Source organism: Melanostigma gelatinosum (assembly GCF_949748355.1).
Source record: "Melanostigma gelatinosum genome assembly, chromosome: 2".
Classification (NCBI taxonomy): Eukaryota; Metazoa; Chordata; class Actinopteri; order Perciformes; family Zoarcidae; genus Melanostigma; species Melanostigma gelatinosum.
In genome coordinates this window covers 21,301,050-21,318,694 of record NC_136635.1, presented here as the reverse complement: position 1 = coordinate 21,318,694, position 17,645 = coordinate 21,301,050, and the positions used below count along the sequence as shown (strand labels likewise).

The following is a 17,645-nucleotide window of genomic DNA, read 5'->3' as shown; positions in this document are numbered from 1 at the left end:
ACCGGCCCATGGACAAACTGGTATAAGCAAAAACTACAGGGGGACTTCCTACACTGAGCACCTCTCTCCTCCTCTTCTTCACCTCCGTCTGTATGCATTGATGTCCCATTAATGCTCATTACTAACTTTACTTCTTCCCCGGAGTATTTGTGCTTTCTCGCCTCACAGGATGACCGCAGTTTTATCTGGACACTGGTTCTTCAACCAGCCATGGCCCTGCTGACACCTACTACGATTATTAACATTATTAATCCTATTACCGATACCATTAATGCACAGTACTGATTTTGTCTTTTCCCCGGAGTCCTTGTGCTTCCTCTCCTCACAGGTTTCCATGGAGCATGGTTTCATCTGGACCCTGGTCCTTCCTCCTACCATGGCCCTGCTGACTCCAACTGCTAATATCACTTTTATTATTACTCACATTACTATTTCATACTACCGATACCATTAATGCACATTATTGACCTGCTTCTTCACCAGAGTCTCTGTGCTTTCTCGCCTCACAGGTTCCTGTGTATCCGGGTTTACCTGGACCAGGTGTTGCCTCCTGTCGTGGTTCTGTCATACATTGAATGTGCTGTAATTACATTGACTGTGTTGTAATTCACTATCCTGTTCTACACATGACATCATTGCACTTCTGTCCATCCTGGGAGAGGGATCCCTCCTCTATTGCTCTCCCACAGGTTTCTTCCTCTTTCCTCCCCGTTAAAGGGTTTTTTTGGGGAGTTTTTCCTGCTCCGAGTGGAAATAAGGTGAGGTGAGCTGGATTCATAACACAAGACAAATCGAGAGCATCCTTGCGAAACAGAATGTGGCCCAATAATCGTTTAGTCAGAGTAAGCACGAGTTACTGACACAAAACCAAATGTCACCGTGATACACAGTCAGTTGCTGACAGAACCTTGTCGTGAAGAGAGATTAGAAAAGTGATTCAAAATGTGTCTGCGTCACACAGGAGTGGGACAAAGAGGAGGGAGGATGTGGAAGGAGGGGGTTTCCAAAAAAGGGTGGCAACAACCTGGAAATGGGCTTCAACTCGAATGCCACTCATTTAGTTGGTGGGGCCACTGGGTGGGGAAAGCAACTGAGTAATGTTTTTCCCTCCCTTAATGATTGCTATTAGCATTGATCATAATCATATTTGTTGAAAGTCCACATATCGTCAGTAAACATTCCTTGGAGATAGGAAACCAAAAAACATTACAAGCATACAGTGTTATATTGTATTGTGACACGTAAAATGATAAAAAGCACTCTTGAAACCTCCATGTTCTCCGAAACTATAAAATGCACCTCCACCAAAAGATCAACACTAAATGTTTGCAGCGCACAGGTGCACAGGTATCTTTTTTCTGCGTGCAGCTAAGTCCTCTGAATTTGTCTTTGTATGCGTTTCTTCCATCATGGCCTCTGGAATGCTGACTCACGTCATCACGTATCTAGAAGCTGCCTTCACACCTCAGAGACTTCCAGTAATGCAGTAAGTGATCAGGAGTATTGATCTTCCATGGTTGGCTGCAGAGCGGTTAGTCATCCAGGTATTTGCTCAAAGGCACTGTATCAGAAGTTGCGGATGAAGTGGAGAGTCTTACTTCTTCAATATTGCCAACATGAAATATAAATACTAATAGGGACTACATTTGCCCCCTGAAAACTGCACTGACACATGAAGGCGGAGCACAGTAATATGCACGTTTGCAGCATTTGATTTCAGTATTTTCACTATTTCCAAAAGTTTGAGTGATGGGTAAATTATCTTACAATAATGACTTAAGGGTTAAAAAGAAGAGAAATCTCCGAATCAGTTTTCTACAGTTTTGTCTCAAGCAGGCGTATGTGCATTTCACAGAGATATGTATTCTGTTTGTCGGAAAAACATCCACATTACTCCTATTTTGTATCATATGCTCATCCTCTGGTTACAGAACAATCCCCTAAATCTGTTGAGCATTGACCTGCTCATAAGAAATGATGCTTTGTCCTAAGTGGGCCTCACTGGAAGTCAAAAAACTGACATACACAACAAGGAAAATGTTGGGTAAAATGTGTGGAACCTACTGCTATAATGTGAGCCGTCATGTATGATTGTTGATGACCTTTTGATATTCTTTAATGCTCTTTTTGCAACGCAAATTGCCAGACGGACAATAAAGGTTTAATTCATTCATTACAGCGCTCTCCACTTCCAGCCCAACTTGGAGGCTTTTATCTTGGGAACAGTGGAGAACGCATGATAGCTCTGTGGCTTTTTATATTTTATAGCACAGGTGATTTGTGATTTGTTCTTCTATACTAGTCATAAAAGTATATTTTCTGAAAACATTTGAACATTTTCCCAATGGTGGTGGTGACACAATGTCACAGTTTGTCTCCAGTGCAGTTTAAATTGTTTTCAAAAAAGTGTCCTTTGGAGCTCGTGCAACATCACATGTTCTAGTTGTGGAGCAAAGACCGGCATCCGATTGCCAACAAAGTTCATGTTCAACCAAGCTGAACATTTGCTCTAATGCCAGAAGCACTTGGAACAGTAGTAGTCATTGAATAAATGTTGCATCTCATCACAGTAACTAGATTAGATGATAGCGGTAAAATGGACGCCACAGTTCTCACTATAATTTAAAGGGAAGTTACCGTAAAGAGTTGCGTTTCTTTTGTTTTTTGCAGTTACCTCTTAAATAATGTTTTAAATGATGTTCATTATTTCTTGAGCATGACTTGCAAAGAGATTTCTATGAAAAGAGATAACAAAGAACCACCTTGTTCCTCTTTTAGAATATACTGTACTGTATGTATGACTGCTGATAGCTGGTATATCGCTGGTGCATCTTTCTACTGTCATAATATATTCTGCACGGTGTGTAATAGTGTGATAGTAGAAAAAGAGGAAAACCAGTTGAACACACTTGATGCGCTTGAAAGATAAAACAAGAACACAAGCCAACTTCCCAAAATAGAGAGCAAAGAGCTACATATACAGCAGGCTCCAGCGATGCACACCCGACAGCTAAAGCAGTGTCTATCTAAAAAAGGCTCGTGCCAAGACAACCAAACATCAAATATAAACATGATCCCAGATATTTATTTTGCAGCCACATCCCTATTTCCAGAGTGTGAGCCTTACTTCCAGACAGGCTGGTATTTGTTGTGCTGTTGGGGATTGATATATATAGAGGAGACAGACAGAGAGGGATTCCAGTGGGCAGCAGTGTGGCTGAGCAAGGAGACGGTGAGGAGAGAAGGCCACTGTGTGTCCCAAACGCTGACCCACCCTGCTAATGACAGGGTGCCGTCCGGGGCCCAGCTAACCCCAAATTACTGTCCTTGCCACCAGCTGTGACCGCTGCACTCTCAAAAGTCAAACGGCTCAGAGCAGGGGGGACAATTACTTTTCCCAAGGGGCCACATGAGAAACAGGGACTGTTGTGGAGGGCCGGACCAATAGACTGAACTCAATCCTGCTCTATATTATTCCACCTCTTTGTAAAAAGCAGTAAATTATATAATTTTGATAAGCTATGATTGGTAAGAGTAAATGTTATGATCAGTGGTGGTAAGTAAGTAAATATATTTACTTAAGTACTGTACTCAAGTACAAATTCAAGGCACTTTACTTTTTATTCAACTTTGTACGTCCACTCCACTACATCTCAGAGGGAAGTAAGGTACTTTTTACTCCCACTACATTTGTCTGGCAGCTTTAGTTCAAACCCTTCTAACTACCCAAACTGGACAACAGTGTATAAAGGAGTTAAAATGGGCCCCACCTTAATGATCCAAAAAATACAGATATGTAATATCCATATATAATAGTAAAACACAGACAGGGATCATGTTTCTGCAACATTAGTACTTTTTCTACTGTCGTTTGGAGTCCAATGACCTCATTTTCTGTTTTTCAGTTCAGTGCGAGAGGTCAAGTCTGTGTTGGGCTTGAACGAGTGCACTGAAGTCAGGTTGAATGTCTGAGGTGAGATGTGAAGAACAGCTGACAGGTGATCGTCAGTGAGAGAAGATCTGTATCTGTATTTGTTAAACTTCATCACGGAGAATGTTTGTTCACATATGTAGGAAGATCCAAAGAGAACCAACATCTTCTGAGCATGTTGCTTTTGCAGCTTAGCTTAGCAAAGCCTCAGAGGTCCGTGCCCGCTCTGCATCACTCAGGTTTTTGTATTTCTGTGTGTGTTTCGTCTCATAAATGGAGATTCAAATTGTAATCCTTAAACACTGCGATCTGTTCTCCACAGACTAAGCACACGGCTTTACCTTTGACTTCAGTAAATAAATACTTATTATTTGCTAAAAACTCTACTCTGTATCAGTCTTTCGTTTTTTAACATTGACTGACATTCTTTAAGGGGTTACCAGCTAACTCACATCTCCAGTAAGCTCAGTTCGCCAACACATTGCAGTGAAGCTGCTGCTCGCACACATTCACCGACATACGTAAATTGAGAAGAAAAAAAACAGCAAAAGTCTCCTTACAAATAAAATCTTTAAAAAGGTGCTTACCTAAAGATTCAGAGCAAACAACTATTTGCAATGTAAAGATACAACGGAGAAGAGAATGAAGTCCCTCACTCTCTCTCTCTGTGTGTGTGTTGTAATCCGAGCTACTTTGTTAACAAAGCATTCAAGTGCATGCGAGTGTTTTGTCCCACTGGACAGCTCACGGCTGCCGCTCTGCACTGCGCTCATACGGGAGTTGCCGCTGATATCATCCGGAAGCATAGCACCCACCCTTCTGTTCCCCTCCAGGTTAACACTGTTAGCTCCTTCAGCACTGACACGGTTATTGGCACTGTTAATGCTGTTAGCACTGTTAGCCGCCAGCTCAGTCGTCTCCATGTTGAGAGTTGTTCAGAGGCAATAGATTCGCTCTGAATTCCGTAATGAGCACCTTCAAACATAGTGACATCCCTCATTGTCAGAAGTAAATATGCACAGGACGTCTTTCACCCGAAGGCCTTTTGTGCCGAAAACAAACAAGGCATAATTCTTCTATAGGGGATGTACTCCTTAAATGGGTTATAGAGTGAGAGCTGACCTCTGACAGCACCTTTAACAATCAAGAGGGTTTGGCAAGGCAACAATACTGCACCCGTTATGTTGGGCTTTGAATAAGTATACAACTAAGATGTAAAATGAGACGACGGGACAGCAAGAAGAAAACACTGACCTGTCGGTTCCTCTCATCGACGATCCGGGTGATCTGGATCTTCCTCCTCCCCATTGCCAAAACAACTTCCTCTAACAGCCGAAGAAGAATAACAGTGGGCTCCAGGTAACGGGCAATCCTTAACACATAGTCCCACTGTCAACTCTGTTACTCCGGTATCAGCTTGACATGGCTTGCTGAAAAAGAAGCGAGATGGACACAGGCTCAACAAACAGTGGCACAAACATTTATAGTCAGCACATATATTCAAATTCTTGTGGAAGTCATATAGTGCATGTTCACAAGAGCATCACTTCACAAAAAGGTCAGATCCCTTTCTCCAAAAGGAAAGTACATGGGCAGAACATCTTTGCACTGTGGGCTGGACGTAACTACAGATACTGTCCTTATAGGTCAAGAAAGACAGATGAACACAGTTCATCTATACAGTTTACTAAGGGCTGCTTGCTGGAGGATTTTTATTTTTTACTGTGTACAAATGTGCATCTGACTTGAACACCGTTATGTGCGTCAGCTTGCTGCGACCTGATGGATCATTCTTCCAATGAGTCTTCAGGCTTTCTTCGCGTTTGTGCCGGGAAGGATGAAGACGTCAGCTGCTTCATTTCACTTGACAGCATAAGGAGCTTCACCAGGAGAGCATAGAGGTTCACTGACCAACCAACAGGACTTGGAAGTCCAGCAACAAAGACTTGATCTCTTCCAGGTTTCCCACCCACGAACACACGACTAAGCCAAAAGCTCTGCTGCCAGCGTTTGAACCAGCATTTCTGCACAGCAGAGTGCAGGAGTGCTATTTCCCTTTCACTCTTCACAGTCGTTTCCAAAGTCCTTTTGGCCTCAGAAGTCTTTTGCTTTGGAATTTAATCTCGGACCATTGGATTTATATTAAACACATCAAGGGAGGACTAAAAAGCACGCTAACAGAGGAACACCACAAGAGTTAAATCTAGTGCAGCTACTTCATCACACACCTTGTCTAGCTGGCTCCAAACACTCCTCCACAGAGACACTCCTTCTCGTGCACCAACATGAATATTCAGCTCTGCAGTCTTGAGTGAACTCCCCTCTGTTCTCCTGCTCTCTCCTCCTGAAGGAGTGCCCACCTGCCTTGTGCTGTGTCCCTCCTCTCCTCAGCGTTTCTGAGCCCTGCCTTATCCCAGAGCTCCTTAGCTCTTTCCTAATCTCATCTGATCTGGGAGGAGGCAGAGAGTGAGGGCGAAGCCAGGCTTTATCCTAACCCTCTCTGGATTACTGCAGCATGTGGATTCTGGAGCATGAGCCACCAAAACCCCCACTGCAGATCCAATTCACAGGGTTGGGAACTGGGAAATTTATTGGTGATTATTTGCCGATTGAAACGACCTCTATATAAGATTTTATTTTTTAAACAATGTAATTTAGTGCCAGTCACTCAAATGTCCCATATACAGCAGATGAATGAGGAACAAATCAAATGAAATAGTAAATCCCATGTTGATTTAAAATGCATTTCAAACCTAGTTGTGTTATTACTGTGGTCTCTCTTTGAGTTATTGTTTAAAAGATTTCTCTTCAAAATACAGCCACCCATGCATTTCATTTTTTGTCCTCAAACATAATGGCAATTGGTTTCAAGATGCTGCACGCTACCCTCTCCAGTTCTGCATCAGCCCAGATCCCAGCTGACCCTGCCAGGTCAGTTGATGGCACACACTGTACAGACAAAGACTCCTTACATGCTTAGGATTTAAAGGTCACGCGGATTTATCTGTTTTACAATCTGGATGATTTGATGGAAAGACACAAATATTTTGCAAAAAAAAAAAAAAAAAAAAAAATCCTTTGCACCACTCTCATGTGCTGCTATTTCCATGAGAAAAGAGACGAGACATTTCTTGCGGCGTGTGTTCTTGAGTGATGGTTCAGTTTAAGTGCTACGTTATATATTGCTACGTTTGAATCAGCTAAATCCTTGCAGCAGTCCAAAGTCACTCTATAGTGCTTTCTAGGAACATCCTTGAAAAGCACGTTTCTAGCACGTTTGTGACTTACTGATAGGGGTGTCATAACTGAGTATTAATAATAATAATACATTTTATTGATATTGCGCTTTTCAAAATTCTCCAAGACACTTTACAAACATTAAAATCATCATAAAAAAAGCTAAACACTAAAAACATAGAACACACATTCGTCACGCATTAATAGCAGTTCTGTAAAGGTGGGTTTTGATTTGTGATAATGCGTTGATCGGCTGGTTTAAGCAATAATCGATTTGAAACATTTTGAATCAAACTGAATCAAAACTTTCTCTCCTGCCCGGATTTAAAAGCTGAATCTTCGACTGACGCTCGGCTGTTACTGCTGCTAATGCCAGTATTAAATATTCAGGCTGCTACTGCTTATGCCACTACTTAATGAGTTTAGCTTTTTTTTCCAGTACAGATGACATTAAGCCTTTAGATGTGAAAATCTACCAGTTTGACAACAACGAAGATATCTAGTGACCTCGTGCTGTATGACCACTATATTATTTGTAATGTTGGTGAGAAATGTAACCTTGAATACAAAAATCATACAATACAAATAAAATACATATTAACAAACTGTTATAGGCAATGTTCTCTCTTTGACGATGCATCTCTGTCTCAGGTTTCAGAGTGTTGTGGAGCGATGGAGCCGGTTCTACATTTACAGCTCACATCCCGGACAAGTTGTCCTGATCAATGCAGATGTAATATGTTACTATGGCAGAAACTCTATCCTGCTGACGTAGAAATCAATACAACCCACGGGATGATCCAACGGGCTGCAGCAACCAGCACTCACACATACATATTCAAGGCTGAGCAATATATTGTAATTTCATTACATCCAAAAGAAAAGTCACACCGAATACAATACTCTGAGCAGCACAATTTAAAAAGATGTTGATGGTAATTCAGGTCTCTTTATATTTTCGAAAAAAATGTTCACCGTCTTCTGATGATATATCAAAATGGATATGTAGCACTTTGGCATAAAACCATCGGTTTTCACAATTCAACACTGAACTCAAAAGCCTGAAACACAACCTACATATGCATCACATGACTGCATGAATCTGTATGAGTTTCCTTTGAATAAACTCTATTGTTGGCCCCAGCTTGTAAAATAAAAACAATTTAAATGATGGTATTCACACATTAGTATTCTGGATATTTCTGGATATTTAGTACAGGAAAATAACTTGCATTTATTTTATGAATTTCCTGAAAGGCCTGAAGTATGATCAAACATCAGTGAAACAGCTCTTTCTCATCTAGATTTGCCTCTAACCTTTTTCATTGTGCATGACTGCATAATGAGCAGACAATTAACATTATTTCTTCTCAGTTTGCTAAAAACAGTATTCCTAGTGGCAAATCTATAGTCATTTGATTTACTAATGCTTCACCTCCACTCTAAGATATTTACAATTTGAAATTTGCTCGGCTTGAGTGGTAATCGATCTTCTCATCAAATTCTCACCAAGAAAGCGAATGTAGTGTATTTCCCAAGATGTCCAACAAATACTTTCAAATAATTCCTAGATTCTAAACTCATGATTAGTGACTCATTTATGGCGTGTTTTTCCCCATCTCTATTCAATATCGTAGTCTTTCAATTTGACGGCATGACTCATTGGTTTCACATTCGTTTGTTATGCTTTCCCTCAAAGCCCTGTCCTCGCACTCAAATAGCCTCTGCTCGCACTTGGATTTCTTAAATTAAAGACTACGCTCTTGAATAAAGATTGGAAAAAAGCTCCACATTAATTGATGTATTGATAACTAGAATGACTGCCTCGCGGTTGTGTGTCACCGCCACCCAGTCTTGGTGCAGGTTGCATCCATGTCAACATTCTTATCCTATTCGCTCGCTCGCACGCACGCACACTCACACACGCACGCATTTCATCCAGCGTGCAAGAGAACCAGGCAGGGCCCCTCTAACGCTGCCCAGGTGACACCAATAAACCCCAATAAACCGGGTCAACAATAAGTGTAGAAATATCTAATTGTAAAAAAACAACACTTCTAACATCAGCCCCCCCCTCCTCCTCCTTTAACTTCGCCTCATGTAAAGAATAAACAGTCAGAACTGCTGAAGGTTAAATCACGCTGAGCCTTAGCAGCGCCAGGTTGTTTTCAGTACAAAGCAGCACAGAGTAATTGGCAACCCTTTCATCCCGCCTCCTCATTAAAGACCATGAGTTCATCTCTAATTGCGTTGACCCCACCATGACCTCTGCTCCAGTCCCTCCAACAGTGACTCAATGAGGCGTCAAGCTGCTGCTACCCAGCACGCACCACTAGGTAAACCCCCAGTCTTCTGCAACCAGCACAATAAAGGAACCACTGTCTCTATGTGCAAGCCTGAACATCATTTTGGCTCGGTCGATTGTCGAACTGGGCCTGGTTGTCACCGCGGAAACAGCCATGGTGAGATTCATGGCCGTTTGCCGGAAGATGAGAGTTTCTGTTTCATCACTGATCATAGAAGTGTTAAGGACTGATGACACAGATTACATTCCTTATTCACGTCTGTACCTTCCCTGCAGCTTTGCTCATCTCCTTGCTCTCCCTTTTTGCTCAATCTTGCCCTTCTTCCTCAAGCATCGTATTTGCATCGTTTCCATCAGCAGGGAGAGAAAGCGAGAGCGAGAGAGAGGGAGCAGCTCTTTTACTCCAGGCATAACTAGGCGGACTGATAGAAGATTCTTCTCCCCCGCTAGGCCCGGACATTCTTTGAAGTTCTCATAAGTGGAGTTTTATAAAAGGTTCTTCGGGGAACTTACCCATGGTAAACAGGCAGGCTATGTTGTGGACCTGCACCCCGAGGGAGGTGGCGTGAGATCAGGCTTGTTTACTGTCTGAAGTGTTTAATACTTCCCTGTTTAGAGTAGCACGCAGTGTGCCGACCCTCCCCACACGCCCAGTTGTGAATATGAGTTTTCTTTGATGTAAGGAAAGCGAATGACAATTTATGTAAAAACTTAATGGAGTTACAGCTACTCAAAAGAAGCAGCGATGGAATTAGCATTTTTCTAATGCAAATGATGCTCTGGCACAATACACAATCTTTGGAAAAGCGGAAGTTTATGCACACGTGGCGACCAGCAACGACAACTGCAAATGAGTCTCCTTGTAACTCTGCCCAATGACAAAGCCTGAGGTTCAGTAAAGTGAAATCTTAAAACGTTGTCTGCTGCCAGGCACTGCAGGAGCACGGACTGTGATTAATTCATCACCCACAGTCAGACAGGCTAGCCTCTGGTATCATGCAGCCTGAGTATCGACGCTGGCCTCTGCTGCTTTGCAGGTCACCGAGCTAATGAGTTTTTGCCCGAAATGTATTAATTAAACTCATCTCCCTCCACCAGCAGCCGAGCACATGTATTGCCAGGCTGAAGGCCAGGGAGATTAGATGACTTAAAGTGTCATCTGCCATGCCACCCAACTCCCCCAGTCAGTTAGCAAACTAAGATGCTGTGTCAAGTAGGAGTCACTATAAGGAGATGCGAGTATAGAAAAGGCTCTGTGAGTATGTGTGTGTGTATATACATTTATGTCAAGGCATGATGATGAGATTTCACACTCAACAAGCCCGTAGCTTCAGGGCTGCAGTTATCCAGCGTGATGCGCTCACAATCTCCCAGCCTTGTAAAAACTCCAAGACAGCAGTCGACTCATTTAATTACTGGCCAGCTGTGATGCCATTTCATTATTGTGTTGCTTTTATGACAGTGGCAGTGGGATACGATTTTCCTGTCTCAACAAAGCGACGCTGATGTCATGCCTGCAACACAGATGGAAACACAAGCTGCCCTGTAAAATATGGCTATGCTTCCATACTCTCTGTTCCTTTCGTAAAAACACTAATTGATCTTGAGCTGAACTTCCAATACAGACACAAAATGTCCATGTTTGCCCCCGCTGCCCTCGTCATGCTACCCTGCAAAGCTATCAGCTGTGATACTGAGGTGACGTGATCTCAGAATGAAGTTGTGTAACGCTGTCCTGGTAAAATGTGTAATTACAAAACTGTAATCATTTAGCATTTTGCCTTAATGTATTTCTGACCAAGACACTAACACAAATCTCACATATTCTGAGAATAAACAGCGTATTTATTTGCAGAGATCAGAAGAGAAATAGATGGGAATAATATTCCAGAAAGTAAAATCTCTGACCAGATCTTTTACTCTTAAAAACCCATTATTGACCAACTTCATTTCATCACCCATCAACACTATCAGGGAAATTAGCAGAAAACAAGCGAAATTAAACTTGATTCAATTTAAATAAAACATCATTTTGGTGCAAGCAAACCCGAGCTGGAAGTTCTGAGATATAAAAGACACATGGCTCTCATTGAACACAGTGAACCTGGGAGCGAGATTCATCAAATTTGCCAGATGTGTCTATAAAGTGCACCGATAAAGTGCTTTGAATTCACAGCGGCTCGGATTGGCGTCTCTGACTGGCTTCGTTTCTCTGTTTCTAAGCTGAGTAACACTGAGGAATTCGGTAAAACTAAAAATTTAAATTGGAATACAGAATGGGAAAAAAAAACATTTCCTGAAGCAGCAGTTCCTCCCACTCCGCAAGGAATTGCTAGCGTGAAAGCACTCGTTGGCTTTTTGTTTCAACATGAATCAGATTCGTTCAACTTTAGCTCCACCGCACATTTTTTGCCCCGGTCATGTGTCGCCTCCTGCAATGTCTCTATGCGCCCTGGGGGTCCTCGCCCCACAAGTGTGAGAAACACTGCTCTACTGGAGCCGAGTTTGGTAACATTTATCTTCAGAAACAATGTGTCTTGACCGCAATGCTAAAGACATAGATGTACAGTGTACACTTTAATATCAACTTAGAAAGTAAAGCACTCTCCAATCATACAGTACAGTCACACAAATACATTACATCATTTAAACCTTCTCTGCTGTTCACTGCAGATGAGTTAGCAGAGCCACATAGCTTCATCACTGAAAAGTATCTCGAGCCTTTGATCTACTGAATGATATTATAATGAATTCTTTAACATTTCTGTTTGTTCTTGCAATTAATCATTAATTCAATTAACGAGCTACGGAAAAGAGCTAAAGTCAATTGGCCGACCAATATCCCCACATATCATTCAGAACTATTTCTTCTGAAAGATGGCACAAGTCTAAAAATAACACAACCAGTGAATGAAAGATATGTTAAGCTGTACAAAATCATTGTGATGTCAAAACTAAGCCAGAGACTGGATTTAATCAGAATTGCCTTCTAGCTATTGTATGCGAGGGTATTTGAGGGGTCCTGCGCCCTATATTTGGGAGTCTTGCAGCCCTATTTAAAAGTGAGATCGGTTACAAGGACATATTTATTTTCATAATAATTTCATATTTGACATGTTCTTAGAGTCGGAAGCGCTCAAAGGTTACCAGAGTTAACATAAGCTAACAGAGTCTGTAGAAGCTGCCGTTATAACCTCGTCCTCAACTCGGCAGGGAGTGAGAGCGCCTCCATGTACAGCCAGCGTTAATGAAGTGTTGGCACCATAAAGAACAGAGTCTGGACTCTGAGCAGACTCAAACCACTCTCTGGTCTGGACCCTGTATCTGCAAATCAACACTGAGTTTAATTAGGCCAAGCCACGCTTCCATTGACCCAACATTACTGTTTAACTTGGCAGGGTAGAGGGGAAACCTATTTACCGAGAGCATTAAAGGCCGTTTTATATGACTGCAGGAAAGTAGATTGCAAGGCTAATATTTGGAAATTGTTTAATTTGATTTCTGTATTTGTTGAGTGTAATTTTTTTGCTCCTCTGCGGCATTTTTTGCATCAAACGTGCGGGTGTGTGTGGCCCGGCGGTCAGGCGGCAGGCAGCCAGAGGTTTGGCTGGTTTGGAAGGACCAGCTCAGGCCTGATTACTGGGGCGTCCCAGAGTTCTCAAGTCCCATAGATTAGGAGCTCTTCCAGAAAACCCAGCGAGAGGAGAACAGAGGAGAGAACATCAACCGAAGCCTTCGCTAGAGGGTATTGCTCAACACAGTAAACACGATTGCAATTTTACTTCCCTACAAAGATACACAGAATAACTTGTATATTTCCCCCGACACCTCAACACTGTCTGCAAGTCATTTGAATAAGGAGAGAGTTGCATAATGTTCTGAACATTTCAGTGAATACTCTGAATTACTACTAATTACTAATACTCTGATTATTAGTCATAGCTGTCCACAAGCAAGGGGAAAAGATGTGGCCTACGTATAGCCAGAAATCAATAAAACTGTTTTGGCATTGGGTGACAGACACTTGGGTTTGATTTTGTACGAGCCGCTGCAAGAAATTCATGAATATGTAATACCTGAAAGTGTTTGTTATGTGCCCTGGCAGTAGGAGGAACTCTTTTTCCAACCTCAAACTCGGTGGACGGATATAGGGGAGACAATATTACAGAGAGCGACTCCTCCTTCAGCTCTGAGATTCTGAAAGAAAAAAAAACAACTACAAATGAATTTGTATTTGCAACTGTAAGACGTTCGTTTTTCAATTGACAAAAAGAGGAAAGTGATGATCATCACACATCGACACACAGCCGTTTGTGTGAAGACCATCTGTGATGAAGGAAGCCATATTTCTGGGTGTGATGCAACCCTCAGTGAAAAAAAACTACAATGGTTTTTCCCCAAACAGATATGATGTCTGTATAAACACATCAAATAGAATGAGGCTATTCCATGTGTGTTCTCATAAAAAAAAAAAATAAAAAAAAAACTTGAAGATTGAAGAGCAGCAGACAGAACTAATGAGCCTCTGCTGTTCTGTAATCACATCAGTCTGGATATTAGCATCAGCACACAACAACAAGCCTCCACAGCAAGAAGAGTCATCTAAACCTCTCATCCTCTCTGCCGTGTGTGATGCAGCATGTCATTGGCTCAGCCAGGCATTGCCACGGCTAATCAAAGTGGATAAGAAATGCATTAGTCCACACAGGAGCAGCTTGCATTAGCTCGTGCCCCGCTGAAGCAGGCCATGTAATTGACTAGAAAAAACAAAGTCAGTCAGTCGGTCACGAAGGACTCGAAATAGCCCCTCAGTAAAACACACACACACACACACACACACACACACACACACACACACACACTGGAGCTTCTATTTCCCCCAAATATTCTATCATTAGGGAAACTAGGAGGGAAAGGAAATGCCACCGGGGAACACATGGACTCCATACAGCCGCACAAGGGAACCTAACTGCCAGGGTGGGCAAGCGGTCATGTCACTGGTAACCGCTTTTATTTCCACAATATCCATATGTCCATTCATGTAAAGCCGACACAAAAGTCATATTTTCTCACTTTGAGTAAGGAATCATCAGCCTTTTATACTCTGTCACTAACTGATTCAATAACCGATATTACAAGTTAATTTTACCTCTTCAAAATACAGTATCTTTAATGCTTTGTAATTATGTTCTTTTTGCATGACAGAGTGTTGTTAGACATCACGACTTGCACATTCACCTGACTTCTTTCCTGCTTTTCTTGCTGACGGTGCAATTGATGTGTGTTTAAATCCAAACCATTACACTGGGTGCATAATGTATGTCTTCGGAAGCTGCCATTGGTATTTTTACACTTTTGCAATGACCAAATACAGGCATCAACACATTATTTAGCATCAGATGTAAGGAATACGAAGCATCAAGGCTATCTAAGACAACCAAACAACCTAAAAGGGGCAGAGAAACTTTAAAATGCATGGTGGAAACAATCAAAGTATATGGTGCGAAAACACAACGAGAGGTGCATCATTTGAGATACTAAAATCTTAACTGTGCAGTTAACTATTCAGGTAAATGTACCTGATAATAAACTCAAGAACCTTAAGTGAGGTCAGTCCTTTATCCTGTGGATAACATCACCAACATCATCCTTTTCCTTAAGCAACCAGGTATCTTGTTGAGTTCTGGTTTCAGAGGTCAATTCATAGATTTTTCTTTTATTCTGCAATGTCTCAATTTCCATCATTCTGTTCAGTTCACCGACCACAAATTAAGCTAAAACTCTCCAAACAACATGACATTAACTGACATTAATCACTTCTATCACTAAAGAAATACTGTATACTAAGCTCGGGTGATCGCAGACAATCTCAGCCCAACCGGCAATTACAACGGCACAAAAAATAAAGCCACTCTTCAAAATGGTTTGCGTTGAATGCAATCAGATTGCTCTAGCATGAAGGCCGAGTGCATTTGTTTAAATGGGCAGGGATCCCAGAGATGTTTTCAGTCCAAATCACATTAGGACCCAGTAGAGTTTTGATTGACGTTCTCGTGAAACAATATCAAACATTCATAATGATAACCAGTTTTCTTATTTTGTCAGACGAAAAAAAAAAGTCTATTAACGCATGTTTAAAAAAATGTTCCTCACGTGTTGTCATGTGCTCACAATCTGGATGACGGCTTTTACATGCAACACCGTATATATTGCTGACTGTATGTTAACTGATGTAAAAAAAAATGTAAACACTTGAAACATACACCGTAAGCAGATTGACAGTAATCAGAACATTATGGGCATGTATCCATTATGCACAAGATTGTGCAATGAAAAATAGTTCTCACTGAAATGCATAGCAACATTCAGCACATACTGTGATTACGAACTTAAAGAATTTACGGTGCCGATAAAGAAGTCCTAATTTGATAAAGTGTGTGTGACTTGGCCACATGCACAGTTAAATGCATTTTCAAACTTCAGAACACAAGATGTTCTAAGTTTCACCCCAGGGTTACTAAATTGGACAGCTATGATGTTAGCTATAAAGTTATCAAGATCTTTGAATTCTCCTTTTAACTTAGAATTTTTGGTCTCCAGCAGGCACACTGGTACTTTAAGCTAAATGCTAATGTCTAAATGCTAACATGCTCACATTGACATGGTTAAGTTCACATTCACAGACTGGAAGACAAATTTAAATACCTTACCATTTTGTGATGATATGTATATATGAACCAAAGCTTTACATAGTGTCGACATGGGAAACAACAAAGGTACATATGCGCTAACCCCGGCTGTGTTATTTGCTCATTACAGAAACCAATTATCCTTAATGCTGTTCTCATGATATCTGAACTAACAACACATTTCATTGCACTGCAACAAAATGAAAGTGTATCCGCTGCAGACTAGACAGAGCTATAACTGAGTGGATATGGGAGCGTTCCTTCATCCCAGATGCTCCCTGTGGTCTCAGCAGTGCGACAGGGTGACAGTGTAACCATGACCTGATTACCTGTCCCCTGAAGCCTGTAATCACTAAAGCCAGCAGACAGGCACCGTCAGTCCGCTGACAGGGAGGATAATTGAAGGTGACGCTACATGCTGCTAGACCTGCTCATGAAATATGAAAACAAAGAGCAGGGACAAGGCAGCAGGGAACCAGAAAGAGGCCTGAACTCCAGTGCACAACATGGTCTGTCTATTCACCAGCCACTTCTCACTTTACCTGCACATCAGACTTTTAAAATATTAGTCTATGTGGAGTGTTGATCTGTGGATTGGACTCCCTTACAAGCATACGCAATAGCTTTTGTAGTGCCCAGTCTTTTCCGTGCAGACATTCCCATTAAGTTTTTCCCATTACTCATGTTCATCAAAGACAAAAGGGTGTTGCAAAATGTGTTTCGTGATAAAATGCTGATGCACTGCGGATTGTCTCTCCTGGTTCCAGTAAAAGCATAGACCATTACAAATGATTAAACTTACATCTGTGAAGTCATCCAGTCACTGGTACCGGCTGAAACCACACCCCAAAACCAACATCTATAAACATGATAATGTTCTTAACAATTTAATATTGAGAGACTGAACAACGAGCTTCGAGGCTCAGCGAGAGAGTAATTCAGGGAAGAAAGGCCAGGAAATGGTGATGGTGAATAAGTAAAGTCATTCATTCCAAAACAACGATCAACTTTATAAGAATTCCCCCAGGCCCTGCCAGGTTATGAGAGTAAGCTAGACCAACTTCATGCTGCCTTCAAATACAGGTCCAGCGGTAGATGCTCTGTGGGAGCCTGTGTTGATCCATCCATTTGTTGAATCATACTGGAGAATAACATTCTGAAATGATTAAACGATATTTGCCCAAATCCACAAAGTGAACTGGAACCTCTGCTCGCTCACCCACCCACCCATCAGTTGGTCAAGTGTACGCTGTCTACAATAAAAAAAAAAAGAGCAGCGTTTGTGATCATTGAGTTTTGACATTCTCTCTTTTTTCTACCGACATTGTTTTTGGGGATACAATTTCCCTGCACCGAGCAAAAACCTCCAAACATGAAAAGAAAGTGAAGATTAGGCTCAACAGAGAAAGACTCACCACGCTTTGACAATGTTCCCTGTTTTGGTACAACAATTAATGTTTTAACAATGAATAACATACATAAA

General features: G+C 41.6%; 1 protein-coding gene across 1 annotated transcript in view; it reads right to left on the bottom strand.

Annotated features, from left to right (window-relative positions):
* Positions 1-17,645, bottom strand: part of LOC306794691 (myocyte-specific enhancer factor 2A-like) — a 37,421-nt gene that overhangs the window by 18,349 nt on the left and 1,427 nt on the right. Inside the window, exon 2 of the mRNA XM_079292864.1 lies at positions 5,186-5,361. Within this exon, the coding sequence (XP_079148990.1) occupies positions 5,186-5,239 (54 nt within the window). The 5' untranslated portion in view covers positions 5,240-5,361. The remainder of the gene's footprint in view (positions 1-5,185; positions 5,362-17,645) is intronic.